The sequence below is a fragment of the Aulonocara sp. 'chitande type north' Nkhata Bay genome, linkage group LG18 (assembly GCF_057382095.1).
Source record: "Aulonocara sp. 'chitande type north' Nkhata Bay isolate Kocher_YH1m ecotype deep benthic linkage group LG18, A_spYH_male_GT1.1, whole genome shotgun sequence".
NCBI lineage: Eukaryota > Metazoa > Chordata > Actinopteri > Cichliformes > Cichlidae > Aulonocara > Aulonocara sp. 'chitande type north' Nkhata Bay.
The window spans coordinates 21,811,101-21,830,530 of NC_141361.1; the positions used below are offsets into that span (position 1 = coordinate 21,811,101).

The 19,430-nt window shown below is 43.1% G+C and overlaps 1 protein-coding gene across 1 annotated transcript; it reads right to left on the bottom strand.

The window, feature by feature from the left end:
* Window positions 1–12,493: 12,493 nt before the first annotated feature.
* On the bottom strand, window positions 12,494–13,722 carry LOC147308490 (complement C1q-like protein 2). The gene is made up of 3 exons (XM_086272262.1): window positions 13,485–13,722; window positions 13,234–13,356; window positions 12,494–13,108 (listed from the first exon to the last, which is right to left on the bottom strand). Exons 1-3 carry the CDS (start codon window positions 13,720–13,722, stop codon window positions 12,828–12,830), a joined length of 642 nt encoding a protein of 213 aa, XP_086128388.1. The 3' UTR covers window positions 12,494–12,827.
* Window positions 13,723–19,430: the final 5,708 nt, after the last annotated feature.

A 19,430-nucleotide genomic window follows, 5' to 3' on the forward strand; every position in this document is an offset into this window, starting at 1 on the left:
TACTAAATACAAAATGCAGTTTTTAAATGATAAAATGTGGCAAATATTCAAAAAACTAAGAAATCGGGGAGGTCCAAATACTTTTTGTATTTTTGTGTGATCTCTCAATTAACGTGAGCAGTTGATTTAATGGTGCCTCACATGGTGCAGCAGTCTTTAGCCTTCCTCTCTTTTCTTTAGCAAGACCAGTGATAACATTACTCTTGACTTACAGTAAAATGTTTAGCAAATACAATGTTTGAAAAGACAGAACTGACATCGGCTCAGTAAATGTATCTGAAAAATAGAGTAACAAACATCAGACAACATAAAGGTGGCTCAGTATTACTGTGTGATGTGTTGGAAGAGTGCATTGTTGAAATGATCTGTTCAACATCCTGTCCCAGCATAGGCACAGGTCATGTGACCATGTTCTCCATTCTGAAGTTGATCACCATCTCTCTGGTTAAAGAAAAACATCCTCTACTGTAGCTCCGAAACATCCAACCACAACCGAAACCTCTGTGGGATTTAAAAAATAAATGTTTTTATGTTGTTTTATTGTTTTACAACATTGTATTACAACACGTTTTCTGGGAAGTATTTTTTAATTAGTTAGTTAGACTTGAATAACAAGTACATTTAAGTAAGTTAAGTAAGTAAAAGGCTGTTTCACATTCATGATTCACTTGGGATTTATTTTATTTTAGCTACGCAGTTTTCCTCTGCTTAGAGTCGTTTTCCCCAGCAACATTTTCCAGTTTCCTCTGGAGGATCCTGAGTTATTCCCAGACTAGCTCTGCTTAAGCCTCATCTTTAGATAGAGTCTGTTATGCTGTGTAGTTATTTTGAGAAATTAAATAAATAAAGCCCACATTCTTCTTTACTTCTTCTAAAAACTAATATTTATAACTCTAATTTGTTTCAGTCTAAGTGAAACAAATTAGAGTTAGGAAACACTTAGCTATACAATGAACAGCAGGCACTGATGGAATCAACATCTGCACAAACGGGGGCGCTACAGTCCTTCTAAGGAAGATTTGAGCAGTCAATACTTAATCTTCTGCATTCTGGTGAATTTTTAGCACCAATCTGGGTGAGATAGTTTTGTAAAGTAAAACCCAAAAATCAGGCTCAAAAGCTGAAATCGCATGCAGTGATGCTTTCGGGTTTTCTGTATTGCTACTAAAGAGGTATTTTTAAAAAAAATTCTTATTTAATCTTATCCCTACAGAGATGTCATTTCTTCTTCTGTTCTTGTTTCTGTTTGCATTTAAAACAGCCCACATTTGAATTGAATACAATTTGTAAATTCGAGACATCAGTGGATGGATTTGCACTTTTTTTTTTTTCATGTCATCCCAGCGAGGATTTACTCCTCTGTCATATTTTGTATTTGTCTGGTACCAAACTAGAAGTCAGAGTGCAATGTGTTGACTTTCCAGTCTGACATCAGCTCATTTCAGCAGAAAATGAATTAACTGTAATTTATCAGCCCCTGTTTCTGCAGTATTTCTGTTCTGTTCATGTTCAAAGGTTTCTGCACTTTTATGTCACATGTCACACAGATCTGTGTTTTAGGATCCTCTTTAGGTCTCATGCACTTCGCAGCTTGTTATTGGGTCTGAAAAAAGAAGTGAGAAAACAGTAAGTTATTATTTAGTTAGAAAGCTAGTAAGTACACCAATTACACATCCTAACATCAGACCTCTGCCTCCCTTTCCTTCTCGCTTCCTGATGAATCACAGTGGAGATCTGTGTGTGCCTGGCAGTGACAACTGCTTTCAGCACAAAATATACAGTGTGCTTGTGATGACTAATGATTCATATCCAAGTTTTGCAACACAACCATTCCTGATGATAAAAGGAAAAAAAATCACCGCTGTTTGATTAATAGTAGCATGTTTTTAGTCCTCTCCTTTCATTCTAAGACAGGGGTGTCAAACATAAGGCCTAGGGGCCAGAATTGGCCTGGCAAATACTTTAATCCAATCCACTGGTCCACATGATGGCTTTGGGAAATGTGAAGGAGGACAGAAATTTTATACTTTTAATTGCATTTTCATGCAATTAAAAATAAGACCCATGGCCATTTATGCTAAACCAAAGAAATAAAGTTATAGATGTTATAGATTTCTGTTAACAAAACAGAACAAAAAGTATAAAACCCAAAGAAATTAGGGGTTTCCACAATGAGGAGCCTGAAGCCACACTGAAAAAACACAGGAACTCAAACAAGAGATTTGAGGAGCGTTGCAGACACTTTGACAAAGCAAAAGGGGAAGACAGGATTACATATAGCCAAGGGAAAGACACAAATACAATGCAAGTCATTAAAAACAGCTGAGCAGGATTAGGAGAACAGGAGGGAAGGCAGGAAGTCAAAATAGAATGAGATATAAGAGAAAACCGACCTTCAAATAAGAAAAATAAAATGAAAAAGGCAAAAAGAAATGACTTACAAATATATGGCTACGTTCTACAGTTAAAGTGTGCATACATGTGTCTGAACTTTTTTGTCTTGTGTTTGAGTTATGGTGTCATTATAGTTCCAGTAATGTTCAGCTTTTGTTCTTGTGGAAGTATTTGACTTCTTGTTCCTGTTTGTTTATTCACTGTTCTAGTATTTATGCTTTCAAATGTGTCACTTCCTATTTTGAGTTTAGTATTTTTTCTCATTTTTCTAGTTACGTGATTGTTTTCCTGTCTATGGTCCATCCACTCTGTTATCATGCTCTCTCGTTTCCCAGGTTCTACGTCCTCAGGCGAACTTCTGCTTGGTCCCTCCCATCAACGATGCAAGCTGACTAAGCGAAGAAGAGACAGATGTTCCTCCAAAGACATTTATTGTGTTATGAAAAGTTAATGCAGGAACTTTTAGTTATCTTTTAGATTGAGATGTTATCTTTATGCGGTGCTGTCAACATAAGGTTTGCACTTATCATAAAATAACTACTGATCTATGTGAGCCCCTTTCTGTTGGTGTGAAGGATGGATGACTAACAATCTAACAAAAAAAGCAGATACACAGGAGAGCAACTAAAACATAAAACCTGAAACCCTGGCATCCCAAAGGAAGGGGGTGAGAAGAGAGTGGGCTATTTTAGGAGGAGAGAGGTGATGAGGGGTGCCTCTATTTGGAAACGGAGGTGGATGTTGGAGGTGGAAAATGAAAGAGGAAGGCCCGATGGGACATGGAGGTTTTTGTTGGTTGAATCATACGTCACAGCTTTAGTCAGAACACCTGATGCTGACGTGCAAACAGTGGCACACACACACACACACACTGAACTGCTGACAAACAGAATATGGAGGGACAAAACTTAGAGGAACCTTTTGCATAACACCACAGAAAAAAGGAAAGACTGTGAAAGAGTAACCAAAGTAAAGGAGGAGGACCAGGAGTAAAGCCAGAGAAAATACATTTCATTTCAGGGGCATTACAGTTTGTTGAGTATAGGCACTTCTGAATCTTACAATCCATTTTTTGAGGGATTTTCTTTTAACTGAAATGAAGACACCACGTGTGAAATGATCACATGACATCATCATAACAACTAGAGTTTATCAACTAGGATTTTTACTAATTTTTCTGTTTAACTGTAACGTGTAGAAGCTGCTGGGACATTACAGAACTGCAGGGGGTGTTAGAGCTTTAAAACACGCACACACACACACACACACAACCACACCCATATACACAAGGAAAAAACACATAGCATCCTCAGCTGCACCAAAGAATAAAACTCTCTCTCTTCTAAGTCCCTTTTAGTAAAGGATATAATAATTCATATAAATATTAATAAAAATATTTTATTAATATTTTATTCAGGTTAAGCTACTGAAACAGTCTTCTTGGATCTCTAATTCACCGCACATGAGAGATGCTTGAAGAAGAACCCAATTGGTAAATTTGCCTAATTATTTTCTTAGAAAAAATATTATTAATATTAATTTACTCTGACTTACAGAAACCTGGTTAGAGCAGAATGATTATGTTAGTTTAAATAGATCACTATGAGTTATACTAATAGTCCGAATCCACAAAACACAGGCCGGGGAGGGGGTGTGGCAGCAATCCTTCACTCCAGCTTGTTAATCAACCACAGGCCCTCTTATTTCCTGCTTCTAAATTCACATAAACCTAAGGGTTGTCATACTCAGCCCTTAATAATTTGGAAACATGGTGTCTAACCAGATGTTTACTCTGGATGGCATTACCTTGGCCTCCAGTAACACTGTGAGGAGTCTTGGGGTTGTTTATGACCAGGTCCTTCAATGTACATATTAAATAAATATGTAGGACTGCTTTCTCTAAAAATAGAAAAATCCTGTCTCAGAGTGACACTAAAGAAATACATCTGCATTTATTACTTCTAGGCTGGACTACTGTAATTCTTCATTATCAGGATGCCTTAAAAACTCCCTGAAAAGCTTTCAGATCATCCAAAATGCTGCAGCAAGAGTACTGACAAGGACTTGGCTTCTCTTCATTGGATCCCTGTTAAATCTAGAATCAAATTTTAAATCCTTCTCCTACAATGTCTTGAATAATTAAGCCCCATCTTATCTTAAAGACCTCATAGTACAGTATCACCCCAATAGAGTACTCCTCTCAGGCTGCAGGGTTACTTGTGGTCATTTATTTAAAGGTAGAATTGGAGGTGGGGTCTTCAGCTTTCAGGCCCCTCTTCTGTGGAACCAGCTCCCAGTTTAGATTTTAAGATTTTAAGACTTTTAAGATTAGGCTTAAAACTTTCCTTTTCAATAAAGGTTATAGTTAGGGCTGGATCAGGTGACCCTGAATCCTCCCTTAGTTATGCTGCAATACGTGTAGGCTGCTGGGGGCTTCCCATGATGCACTGTGTTTCTTCTTCACTCACCTTTGGATGGATGGATGTTTGCCACTGTTACCAAAGCACTTGCTCACAGGAGGTCATCTGATAGTTGGAGGTCTTAAACTTAGGTCTTAAACTTACAAAATAAAGCTCCTTGAGGCAACTGTTGTGATTAACAGTATATATAAAAGTACAGTATATATACATATAAAAGTACCATTGAATTGAATTGAATTGAAATTTCTCCTTTTCATTAGAGGTCATTAAAAATCTGAACCTGTTCTCTCCACAGCACTTTATATTTCCTTGCTTTTCTGCTGTTCTGTTATAACTGAAAGCGTGAACTGCATGTCTTAACATGAATGATGATCGAAGGATTGAAAAACCTGATTTTTCAAACCTATGAACACTTGCTGTTAACCTCTGTGTAAGTAAGAGCTCATTTTAGCACAATGTCACTCAGTAGCTTTTAAAACAACAAATAAAATTGCAAAACTTTTAAATGTGGCATCCTTCTCATTTGGCATCAGTTGCGCAAGTAGCTGTAAGTACATTTCACCTATACCCTACCTCCCTACAGCAGCATTGAACAGAGTCTGTGAGTCTGCCTTGTAAGGTGAGCTTAGTCTTTGAAATCAACATGTAAGTTGATCAGAGAACTAAAAATTTACTTTCACACTTGAGATTATATTTTTCATTTTTGCAGAGCACCTATAATTTGACTCAGCGCTGTGAAGAAAGTATAACATACTGGTACTATGTTAACCTCTGTTCACTTAAGCTTCATTTGTTTTAGTTACATTTCTGTATCATTAAGCAACAATGTAAACCTTGTGTAAAATACAATAAAGTAGGCTTATTTAAGAGGTCACAACAACTACTATGGGTTTAAAGCCAAAACTAGCTGTTTATTAAGACCTTTGATAAAACTTTAAAGGTCAATAAACATAATTTATGGATTGATTTCTTTGCATTGGGTGTGTTGTTACTGACATCTGCTGAGAATTTCATGTCAAAAGCACCTTTAGAAATACTTTGGTGATGCGTTCAATATTTTTTTTATCCTCTGTATAATTTTAAACCAGTTAACTAATATTTTTTTAATCAATCTTTAAACTGATTTTAGCAATCATAAAAAAATATCTACATTTGGGATCCAAGAAAAATATTATTTTAATACAAAAAATCACCAAGAAACTTTGGCCACCTTGACCTCTGGTTGTGTCATATTGAACACTGGGCAGATGGACTCAAAGGTTTGACATTTCTACAGAGCTGAATGGTATTTTATTTAACCAATAGAAATTTTACACACATTGTCTCCATTGTTTACCAGCCATCGATCTGGGTACAAAATGCTGAAGGATGGCATATTTTCTTAAATGCATGTTGAGAGCAGTGGCACACAGGAGCTATAATGCAGGATGAATCCTTACCTTCAGCATTTAAGAGAGGCGGCACGCATAAAAACACTTAAATAACTAATTTTATGTCTCTTAGGTTTTGTCAGGGGTGGGCAGGTGTAGGTCTCTCAGACAAGAATGAACCTTTGTCGTATTTTCTGTAGTTCTTTGTGCAGGTTTCCATTTGTTGTTGTGCACTGTTTGTGTCTCGCGTTTATGCATTTCCTGTTATTTACTCAGTAACTTTTTTGCTATTGGTTTTTGCTTTCTCTCTTTGATGTTCTCTTTGATCCCCCTAAATCACCACAGTGCTCAAGTTTACCTACTCCTTCATAATGTTTGTGGCTAACATATTGTGGCGAGCTTAGACAAGGAGGAGACAGAGGTTTCGTTCGGTCTTGCTTCCCCGCCGTCCTAGCCAGGAAGCACAGCCGTTTATTTATATCTGACAGAAGAACGCTGCCGCTAGCCAACTGCTCAGCGTGGCACCAGCACAACAACAACAACAAAAAAAAGGCGCTTTCTCACCGGAAACACACAGTCGCAGAGAGAGTGTCACCTGTAACCATGGCAACAGAACAACAAAACATAACTGTCAAAACAAAACCCCGAACAGCCCTGACCCGCTACATAGCCCCCACCTAAGGGGTCAGTCGTCCCCGACAACCCCATTACCCAACAAAGTCCTGCAAATGTCCAGGTGTCTTCTTCTGGCGCACCGGCCGATCTCGGCCGGCGGGGGAACAGTCACTCGGATCAGAGCATGAGGTGCCACCAGCATCCCCTGCCCCGACGTCTGCTGGAGTGAGCGGTCGGTACGGTGAGAGTCTGTCCTGGTGCAACACCACCATGCGCCCGGGCCCGGCATGCGGATACGGTACACCACTTCTGTTAACCGCTCCACGACCTCCGCCGGCCCTTGCCAGTGACTGCAGAGTTTGGGGGACACTCCTCTCTTGCGAACCGGGCAGTACACCCAAACCTTGTCGCCAGGCATGAAAACCCCCCCTTGGCACTTGGTGTCGTAGGGCCTGGCGGGTGTAGTCATGAACCACCTGCAGCCGCTCCCTCAGCCTCCTGTAGTAATCCATCTCTGGCCCACCATCAATCTCCGGCTCGGGGGGGGACCCGAACACCAGATCCACAGGCGTCCGGAGCTCCCATCCAAACATCAGAGCGGCAGGTGTGCACTGGCTGGACTCCTGAACCGCAATCCGATACGACCAAAGGACCAGGGGCAGATGTCGGTCCCAATACCGCTGGTGGCGGCTGGTGAGAATGGCGAGCTGGGTGGCCAGCGTGCAGTTAAAGCGCTCGACCAAGCCGTCGCTTTGCGGGTGGAGTGGTGTGGTTCTTGTCTTCTCCACCCCCAGCCGCCGGCAAGTCTCCCCGAAGACCTTCGATTCGAAGTTACGCCCCTGGTCACTGTGGAGCTCAGCCGGGACCCCAAAACGGGTGAACATGTCCTCCACCAGCTTCTCCGCCGTCGTCGTTGCACTCTGGTCCGGCACTGCGTAGGCCTCTGGCCACTTTGTGAAGTAGTCCATAGCCACCAACACATACTGGTTCCCTGACTCTGTAACGGGGAAAGGCCCTTGGATGTCCACTCCCACTCACTCCATTGGGGCCCCCACCAGGTACTGCTGAAGGGGGGTAGTGGAGCGTGGAGTTGGGCCCTTCTGTGCCGTGCAGGTGTCACAGCAGTGCACATGAAGTTCCACATCCCGTCGACAGCCAGGCCAGTAGAACCGTCCTCTGAGACGGCGGAGAGTTTTGGCATTCCCATAGTGGCCGGCCCCCACCGAGCTGTGGACAAACTCGAGCACCTGCGACCGCAGCGACAGATGCACCAACAGCTGCAGGAGATCTCGTACCTGACCGGGGGCCCGCCATATCATGGTACAGGAGGCCGTCGTGGGTCTCCAGGTTGTTGTACTGGGAGTAGTAGGCCTTCACCTCGGGCTCCTGTCCCGACACCCCCGTCCAGTCTGGGCGTTGCGCCGCCTCCAGCCAGGCCCCCACCTGAGCCAACGTCGCGTCGGCCTCCTGCTCCCGCTTCAGCTGCTGCATGGTCAATGGGAGCCATCCCCCTCCGCTGGCCGCGGCCTGAGCAGTAGCCACCCCAAGCGCCTCCTGGGCCGCTCCTCCTGTCGCAGACAGTAGCGGCACTCGACAGCCATGCAGGGCCGTCTAGAGAGGGCATCAGCGTTGCCATGCTGTCGACCTGCCCGATGCTGGATCTCAAAGTCGTAGCCCTGAAGGACCTCCAACCAGCGGGCCACCTGACCTTCTGGATGTTTGAAGTTCAGGAGCCAAGTCAGAGATGCATAGTCAGTGCGCAGGAGAAACCGGCAGCCGTGCAGGTATGGCCGGAAGTGCCGCACCGCCAGCACTACGGCCAGCAGCTCCCGCTGAGTTACGCAGTAGTTCCTCTCGGCTCGCCCCAGGGCACGGCTGAAGTATGCCACCACCTGTTCTCCGGCCTCGTCCTGCTGGGAAAGGACCGCCCCGACTCCTACATTGCTAGCGTCAGTGTCCACAATGAAAGGTTGCCGGGCGTCGGGGTAGACCAGGAATGGAGCTCTGGTGACGGCCTCCTTCAGCTGCGCAAAAGCTGCAGCGCAGGCATCACCCCAGCCAAACGGCTGGCCCTTGTCAGTCAGGCGGTGGAGGGGGCTGTTTATCGTCGCGAACCCCTTGATGAACCGATGGTAGTACGAGGCTAGGCCCAGGAAGCTCCGCAGTTCTTTGACGTTCGAGGGAGTCGGCCAGTCCCGGACTGCAGCCACCTTTGCGGGGTCGGTGGCGATACCTTGAGCGCTGATCACATGGCCCAAGAACGTGGTCTCTCCCACCAACAGCCGGCATTTCGCAGGGTTGAGCCGCAGCCCAGCTCGTCGGATGGTACTCAAGACCTCACTCAGGTGAGACAGTGCACTGTCGAAGTCGCCACCGTGCACCAACTGGTCATCCAGGTACACAATGCAGCGGCTACAAGGGATGTCTACGAGCACCCTCTCCATCAGCCTCTCAAACGTCGCTGGCGCATTGCAAAGCCCAAATGGCATGACCCTGAACTGCCACAGCCCCTGTCCAATGGTGAATGCAGTCTTAGGCCTTGCTTCGGGGGCTAGCTCCACCTGCCAGTAACCGCTGCGTAGCTCGAGGGAGCTGAACCAGCTGGAGCCGGTAACGTAATCTAGGGCCTCGTCGATCAGTGGAAGCGGGTACGAGTCCTTCTTGGTGACTGCATTGAGACGGCAAAAGTCCACGCAGAACCTCGGGCTGCCATCCTTCTTTCCCACCAGAACCACGGGTGCCGCCCATGGGCAGCCGGTTTGGGCGCAGACGGATGGGTTGAGCAGAGCCGGTGTCGATGGTGTGCTGGACCAGCCCCGTCTGCCTGCAGTCTTTGTCACTGGCAGCAAAGATGTCCACATTCTCGTCCAGGAGGCACCTCAACCGCTGGTGCTGGTCAACGTTGAGACCTACGCTGCTGTGCTGCCACAGGTCATTAACAGCCTCGATTGTCTCGGTCGAGGGAGATTTGTCGGGCTGAGAGGCTGAGGCTGAGGTGAGTAGAGATGACACAGAGCCACCGGCACCCGAAATCTGCTGAGTGGCAGCTGCCCAATGCCTGTCTCGTCTGGCTCTGGTCCCCTCCACTCCCTGCTTTTCACCACACTGGAGGGCAAGAGTCTCTGTGCCAAGAGTGATAGCCAACTTTGCAGGCCCCCCAGCGGGTCAGCAGATCCAGGCCGATGATGCACCGGTTTTGAATGTCAGCAAGCCAGATATCGTGCACCAGCTCCAGATCCTTCACTCGGATCCGCAACAGTTTCTTCCCCCGCATAACAGTTCTCTCCCCCGTCACTGTCATCAGCTGGGTGTCTGTGGGCAACCAACCCTTCACCAGTGGCCCGGACGTTCCAGGGAGCATGCCAGGTTGTATTAGGGAAATGGTAGACCCCGTGTCCACCAGGGCCGGGCATGGCTGGTCCTCAACACAGCAGCTCAGGTAGAGTCCCTTGAGGTGCCCAACTTGGCCCACCACCGTGCATCGTCCTTGGAGGGGGGCAGGAAGCTGGAGCGGTGGTCCCCTCGCTACACCGCTCCCACCCCATTTCCCTGAGGCTGCATAGTTCCGGCCTTCGGGGCAGGTGCTGGGCAGTCACGTGCCACGTGGCCAGGCTCATCGCACCGGTAGCAGCGGTTGGTCGGTTGACGGGGACGCCTCCGGGGCACTGAAGACTGCAGCTGGCATATCTCCGCGACCTCCCCGTCGCAGTCTGCGGCTCTGATTTGGGGGTAGTTCGGGGGGGGGGGGGGGGGGGGCACCTGCTGGTTAGGTCGCGAGGTGAGCACCAGCTCGGCCCTTTCAGCCTCAAGGAGCACCTCACGGTGGGTTTGAGGCATGGCCAGGTGGACGTGTTGGCGTAGTCGCTCTGGAAAAAGTCCTCGCAGAAAAGCATGCAGGCTAAGCTCCTCAAGGGCTGCTGCTGGGAACTCCGGGTAGCCACGACGAGCATACAGCAACACGTCCGCTGGAAAGGTGCCCAGGCTCTCCCCCAGCCAACGGCTCCGGTTGGTCAACTGCTCTCTGCTCTGATCAGTGGAGTGCCGCTGCCCGAATCGCCTCTCGAGTGCCGCGGTGAGGGCCTGGAGCTCATGCTGCTCTGCCGGGGCTAGGTCAAGGAGTATCTGCAGTGCATCTCCCTCCAATGCTAGCGCTAGGTGTGTAGCAGCCTCCTCTTCGCTCCAGCCACTATGCCTGGCGGCTAGCCGGACTTGTGAGAGGTAGGCCTCTAGCGGGGTTAGCCCGCCGGTGTGTGGGTCGACAGAGGCAGCCCATGAAGCATTGTCCTAGCGTCTGTCGCGACAGGCCGCCGCCGCGGTGCGCTTGCACCATCGTGACCCGTCGGGGGAGTTACATGGCCGCTCGCTTCCTCTCTCTTCAATCGCCAGCTTCCCAAGCAGTGAATGTTCTCCTCGACAGCTTGCTCCAGCCTCTGAATGTCTCTCTCCATTACGGTGAGGGTGAGCTATCCCACTTCTGACACCAATGTGGCGAGCTCAGACAAGGAGGAGACAGAGGTTTCGTTCGGTCTTGCTTCCCCGCCGTCCTAGCCAGGGAGCACAGCCGTTTATTTATATCTTACAGAAGAACACTGCCGCTAGCCAACTGCTCAGCGTGGCACCAGCACAACAACAACAAAAAAAAGGCGCTCTCTCACCGCAGACACACAGTCGCAGAGAGAGCATCACCTGTAACCATGGCAACAGAACAACAAAACATAACTGTCAAAACAAAACCCAGAACAACCCTGACCCGCTACAATATTATAATGTGACCCACGATTAAGTGCATAGTTCCCCAGTAATTAAATGGAATTTAAATGTATTTTAATTGAAATAACAATCTAACTATAATTATAAAATTTAAAAGCATGCTCAATAATCAAGGTAAGGAGAGTTTATTCTCTTCATCTGGACGTAGCATTTTCGGTGTATCTTGGTGTATCTGTGGGGATGGTGTTCTGCTCATGTTGGTAATCCAAACACTTGACACTTCTGGTTTTGTGTAATGGCTTCAGTAAACAAAAAATAAAATTATCTAAATAAAAGTATTTTTTTAAAAATAAAATGTTAGCACAATAGCACCAGCAAACTATTGATTTTTTATTTATTTATTTTTTTACTAAAATATACCCCATTTGTTCAGTTCACATTTTATACCTGAACAAATTTTCTTCAAACTACAAAGTATTTATACAGATAAGGATCAACTCTATAGCCATCCATCCTTTTTGATCACTTTCCACCAGAAAAGAGGTTTGATGTTTTCCATGTTTTTGTTTCATTACCAAAAACTTTCAGAGCAGTTGTTTTTTTATGTTTTTTATGCTACATGCTAACATGCAAAACCACAATGCAGTTATTTAATACTTGTATTTAAAAAAAATGTTTTGTATTTTGTTTTTTCAAGTGTATATCATTCTACTTATTGATATAATTAATAAAGATTAATAGTACACATGACTTAATTTTGGATTATTAATTGTCATCAATTAGTTAATTAATTATTAACAAATAGCAATAATTGTTGTGTTTAATTTTCTTCATATTCTTAATTTTATTTATAGCTGTTATAACAGAATAATTTAGAAAAACGTGTCCAGATGTAGCTAGAACTTTAGTGAACTTAACTCAGCCCAAGTCTAGATGGGTTTGCACATAATAATAAAAATAAAAATACACCGACATAAATCAGAAAACCTCTTTTATTGATTATAACTGAGAAATCACTTTTAGACATCAAACATACACACACATATATATATTTATGTTTACCTTAAAATGAGTCAGAGGAGCCTAACTCACTAAAAAAAAGAAAAGTGGAATTGCTGCACATATTCAGACTTTATTGTTCCATTGAGACAAACTTTAAAATACTGGTTTTAATTCTGACACCACCACCAAGTTCTAAATCTGTAGATTGTTACTGTAACCCTGCCACCTCTGTCACCACCAAAAATAATCAACCAAAACCTGCATGTCAATATTGTTCTGTTTACTCATTTGCTATTCAAATCATGCTTGTCTGAGCTTACAGAGGGAATAACAAATGGCCAATGAAGGTGCTGTGGTTGTTGACATTATCAATAATCCAGGTGTCCGGACGGAGCCTCATGTACACCTGGTCTCCTGCAGCCAGCTGCAGAGTCATGCCATTGGTGGCTGTCTCATAGCGATTTCCAGCAGCATGGTTGTACACTGTCACCATCTGCTCTCCATTCTTCATCAGACGCAGCCCCATCGGTCTAGTTGATAAATTATGACCAGAGAAGCTGAAGTAATAAACTCCTCTGACCGGAGCAGTAAAAATACCTAGAGATGATGGACACAGTTACAGCTTATAAAGCAGAGCAGAAGATCAGTGGTAGTGAAATGCAGTACTTATCTAATAAATAAACTCACATGTGTATAAATACACATAATTATGGTAAGTTTACCTGTTGCAGGGTTGTAAGAGCCTGAGTTAAAGTAGACATTTTTGTAAGTCAGTGTGATCTCTGCACTCATTGGTCCAGTATTTCCAACATTGCCGATAGATGCTCCAAATGCCACACGGTTGCCTGGAGTTGCATGGAAATATGGGATTATTTGTTTGGTTTGACAACAACAAAACCTGAACCTGTATCAGTACACTGATAAAAATCTATACATGTCAGAATAAAAACCTCCAGCTGTGTTATGTTCTTACCTTGGATTGATGATTTCAGATCTGCCAGCTGTTTCTCAGCATTATTCAGCTTGGATTCTAGTTGTCGTAATATTAGGAAAAGTTGTTCATTTGTCCCAGCACAGAGTTGAGGTGTCTCAACAAGGGAGCCTTCACTTTCAGATGCTTGGCCATCCACCTGAGGGAAGGCAGCTGCACACAGAAAGAAGAGGCATAAGGTTAAGACTGCAGTCTTCATCTTTTCAGAATTTCTCTTCATCTGTGTTAGTTCCCCCCACAAGGCTCTAGATATATACTGTATCACAAAGACGGAAGTGTCCCTATTTTTTTCCTATCCAATAAACAAGCACAAAGAAAACTCAGAGATAATAATTATCTGCAATGTGATTGAGACAAGATAACACTTCACGAAAAACCTGTTTTAAGCCCCATGAATGATCCTTCTCTTTATAAGCGGTGTAACATGAGTGGTTAACTGAAATAACAGCAGAAATAGCAAAAGCAACTGTCTGTCAGTACGCAGTGAGTAATGTTGGACTTCTCGCTGGAAATCAGCAGCAGTAGTAGTCAACATTATAAATAGCAATTTCAGCTACATTCTAAGGTGAACTTGAACTCAACATTTAAACTGAGAATTTTTATACTGGAGAATACAAAGTAAAAGTTGTGAAAGCATGCAAATGCAATACAATAGTCTAACAAGCAAACCTACTGTTAGAATTAAGGCACCCAGCTGTCCTGCTCTTCTTTAGGGCATGTGCAGGACCATCTTGTGCCAGTACAGAATGTGATGTCACTAGCTTGGTCAGTTGGTTACTACTTATAAACCCAATTAATTAATTTAAGTTAGCTAACTAATGACAGAACTGAGCGTTTAACAATGAAACTAAAAAATAGGAGGTTTTATGTTAAAAACCAACTACATACTGCCCACTTTCATTCAGTTTGTTAAGTAGAAAGTGGCCGTTTTTTCTTGCTGGTATGCTGATGGATACTGGGATTCCCTTTTGTGCTTTGGTGACAAGTATATGTTTGTGGTGTGATGCATGTGTAGAAACATGTTAATTGTCTGGATGTGCTTGGGAAAATAGACGATTTTATTGCATAAAACTGTGCTGAGCGGATTTTGTGAATACCTGCTCTGACAGCTGATTGTACCATTTGGTCTCTACATACAACCCGATGAGTTCAAATCAAACACATAGTGAATAGTGTCAGACTTCAGCTTCTCGGTCTTGTGACCCACAAGTTCACCTAACTCACCTGACTAACAGGTAGAAATTTTCATTTCAGTGGAGCTAGCAAACAATAAGGAAGTTAATGAGGGTTGAATACCATAACTGTCTGTTTATCGAAAACCCGCTGTTTGAGTAGCATTTCTACCGCATACCTTAGCTCTTCTTAAAAACAAAACAAAAGATAAATGTCATAAGAAGGTCACATCTAACCTTCACTAATGCTGTTTATGCGACACAGGGAAACAAAAGTCTTCAAATGAACTTTTTCCTTTATAGATAATCATCCAACTGGTCTATACTGGTCTGTATTCAGCTAAGAAAGGTGGATCAAATAAGGGCTTTTTAAGTAATGGCTTAATTGCTGCAACATTGAAAGCCTGTGGTGCATAATCTGTGAATACCAATAATACGGTCAAATTTCAAATTGAAGCATTAACTCATGATAAGACTGTCATGGTCCGGGTGAATGGCGGCATTTTACTATAATGTGTGAAACATGTTTCACATGTATCCCTCATGAATGATATCAAGTCATCTTGAGTCACAAACAACATTCCTGTAAGAAGGTAGTTAGTTTTTTGCCAGTGACTTTTATATATCCTTTATTTATCGAGTTTAAAAAATATATCATTGACATTACAAATGTCTTTTTTAAGAGTAATCTGGCCAAGGCAACAGCAGAAATTGCAACAAATATAACAATAGTTCTGTAAACATATTTTAATTTGACAAAAAGGACCGCATTGGTTATAATGTAAGTACAATATCACAAAGTTATAAAGATACTTTAAAAAGAGGGAATTTTATATATAACCCATCTGTAGACCTAGTTCACCAAAGTCTATTTACCAACATATGTAAAGACATTACTCATAAAAAACACATGGAAGCATTCGAAATCATTTTTTGGCAGGTGATCACTTTTTGGCACAACGGCTTCCACCTGCAAAGACTGTAAGACACTCAAAGTAATGCACCTCTTCCTGCCTGACCAATCACAGGCACACCCTCTTTGTGTCCTAGTGTCTCTGACCTTCACTGCCTGAGTCACGACCCTCTCCCTGAGACCACCTTTTCCCGTCTGCTGTGTAGTTCACAGCCCCGTCTGACATTTTAGTTCATAGTTTTGTGTTTGATATCGTAGTTCATGGTTGACACTTTAACTCTCAGTCACGTTTACTTCATTGTTCATAGTTCATGTTTTTATTATTGATGTTTGGAACACTTCAGGTCTCACTTTGCACTCTGTTAATTAAGAGTCACATTTTTGTTAATAATGTTTTTGTCTTCTTGTTCTAACCTCGCCTCTGTGCTGTCTGCATTTGGGTCCACTTACCTAATTCATGCAGTAATCACTAGTTAATGCAATGTTTTTTTTGACAGCCTGGCTACAGTGGTGAAAAGAAACCTGATGTGGCTCCTATTTTAATCTACCAGTGATGAACAGTAAGAAGTGCTAGCTTTACACAGGGAATTTTATACAGTGATAAACAATTTTTCCAGGACAAACAAAGGTCTTGTAGATTAGTGTTATGGGATTTCTACTTTGTAATCAGCACCATGGGAGTCAAGCATTTCTGATTTGTTGCTTTCTTTGTGAAAGGAGCCCCAGTATAAAGAGTTGTGGAGGAAGAGTTTAGGTAGCACGTCTAAACAACTACTGTAGTTTTAAAGCCAAAACTAGCTGTTTATTAAGACCTTTGATAAAACTTTAAAGGTCAATAAACATAATTTATGGATTGATTTCTTTGCATTGGGTGTGTTGTTACTGACATCTGCTGAGAATTTCATGTCAAAAGCACCTTTAGAAATACTTTGGTGATGCGTTCAATATTTTTTTTATCCTCTGTATAATTTTAAACCAGTTAACTAATATTTTTTTAATCAATCTTTAAACTGATTTTAGCAATCATAAAAAAATATCTACATTTGGGATCCAAGAAAAATATTATTTTAATACAAAAAATCACCAAGAAACTTTGGCCACCTTGACCTCTGGTTGTGTCATATTGAACACTGGGCAGATGGACTCAAAAGTTTGACATTTCAACAGAGCTGAATGGTATTTTATTTAACCAATAGAAATTTTACACACATTGTCTCCATTGTTTACCAGCCATCGATCTGGGTACAAAATGCTGAAGGATGGCATATTTTCTTAAATGCATATTGAGAGCAGTGGCACACGGGAGCTATAATGCGGGATGAATCCTTACCTTCAGCATTTAAGAGAGGCGGCACGCATAAAAACACTTAAATAACTAATTTTATGTCTCTTAGGTTTTGTCAGAGGTGGGCAGGTAGGACACAGATGTAGGTCTCTCAGACAAGAATGAACCTTTGTCGTATTTTCTGTAGTTCTTTGTGCAGGTTTCCATTTGTTGTTGTGCACTGTTTGTGTCTCGCGTTTATGCATTTCCTGTTATTTACTCAGTAACTTTTTTGCTATTGGTTTTTGCTTTCTCTCTTTGATGTTCTCTTTGATCCCCCTAAATCACCACAATGCTCAAGTTTACCTACTCTTTCATAATGTTTGTGGCTAACATATTGTGGCGAGCTCAGACAAGGAGGAGACAGAGTTAATAATGTTTTTGTCTTCTTGTTCTAACCTCGCCTCCGTGCTGTCTGCATTTGGGTCCACTTACCTGGTCCGGCTACTTCACCATAACCAAGACTTCTTTGAGTGTCTTGTAAAGATGGGGTCTAATAGGCATGTTGCCAATGTAGAGATACAAAATTACTGAAGCCTGTTTTGAAACATCGATAGGAGAGAGGAAGTCTAAAGAAATAGCAGTTTTGCTGTACAGCACATTTGCGGGACAGCTGTGAATAGTTATTTGTCCTAATGGTTAGAAAAATATTTGCAAAGAAATTCATGCAGTAATCACTAGTTAATGCAATGTTTCTTTGACAGCCTGGCTACAGTGGTGAAAAGAAACTTGATGTGGCTCCTATTTTAATCTACCAGTGATGAACAGTAAGAAGTGCTAGCTTTATGCACGCTTTTATGTAGTGACAAATTATTTTTCCAGGGGGTTTCCAAAGGTTTTGTAGATTAGTGTAATGCCATATATACACAAAGGGATAATGAGTGAATGAAACACAGAGGGAGAGCACAGCTGGGAGTAATTGGGCAAGACAAGACAAGGAAGTAAAACAGGAAACGTAAACTGACAGAACTCAGAGACACAACACTGACAGAGATTGAAGGGAACACAGGCTGTATCCCAATTCAGGGTCTGCAGCCTTAAAGTATGCAGCCTTAACAGTCCACAAGGGCCGCGTACTCAAAGACCACTAAGGCCGGAAATGCGAGGCTTGTGAAATGGGACGGTCTAGCCTCCGTTGCGCTGCCCAGGTTGCCTAGCAACCATGATACTAACAGCTGGAAACGTTTCATACAGCTTTGTTTGACAGAAATGAAGGAGAAAATCTTTTGTTCATTTGTTTGTTTCTTTCTTCATGAGCTTTGACCATTCTCTGTAAGATTAAGCTCAGCTATTGAACGGCGTATATTTTAAAGTAAAGGCTTTAAAACCAAGTTAGTAGAAACGTCACAAATGTCACATAACTTTGCCGACATGTGGCCAACAGGAATCTTTTAATGTTCTTCGTTATTAAACATTTGCACATAAATAAGTGACATAGTATTCAGTACTTACTTAAAGTTTACTCTTTGGCTGCCCCTCATCCGCTGTTTGTTTTCAGCAAAATTATCCACACCCACCGCCGTGCTATGCATTCTGGGCCACATATGTTGGGCCACGAAGTCTACACTGCCACAGCCTTAAAGTTCAGGGAAATGAAGGATGCATTTGAGGGCCGCATTTCGAGCAGCCTTTGAATTGGGACAGCCTTCGTCGCGTTGCTGTGACGTAATCGGACTTAAAATGCGGCCTTTAAGGCTGCAGACCCTGAATTGGCCACAGAGTACAGGTTCCAATGAAGGTGCTGTGTTTGTTGTCATTATCAAAAATCCAGGTGTCCGGACGGAGCCTCATGTACACCTGGTCTCCTGCAGCCAGCAGCAGAGAAATGCCATTGGTGGCTGTCTCATAGCAATTTCAGCTGCATGGTTGTGCACTGTAACCATCTGCTCTCCATTCTTCATCAGACGCAGCCCCATCGGTCTAGTTGATAAATTATGACCAGAGAAGCTGAAGTAATAAACTCCTCTGACCGGAGCAGTAAAAATACCTGGAGATGATGGACACAGTTACAGCTTATATAACATCAAGAATAATCAAATCAGTTGAGAAATGCAGTACTTATCTAACAAATAAACTCACATGTGTATAAATACACATAATTATGATAAGTTTACCTGTTGCAGGGTTGTAAGAGCCTGAGTTAAAGTAGACATTTTTGTAAGTCAGTGTGATCTCTGCATTCATTGGTCCAGTATTTTCAACATTGCCAATTGATGCTCCAAATGCCACACGGTTGCCTGGAGTTGCATGGAAATATGGAATTATTTGGGCTTTTTTTACAACGACAAAACATGAACCTGTATCAGTACACTGATAAAGATCTTTACATGTCAGAATGAAAACTTCCAGCTGTGTTATGTTCTTACCTTGGATTGATGATTTCAGATCTGCCAGCTGTTTCTCAGCATTATTCAGCTTGGATTCTAGTTGTCGTAATATTAGGAAAAGTTGTTCATTTGTCCCAGCAGACAGATGAGGTTTCTCAACAATGGAGCCTTCACTTTCAGATGCTTTGCCTG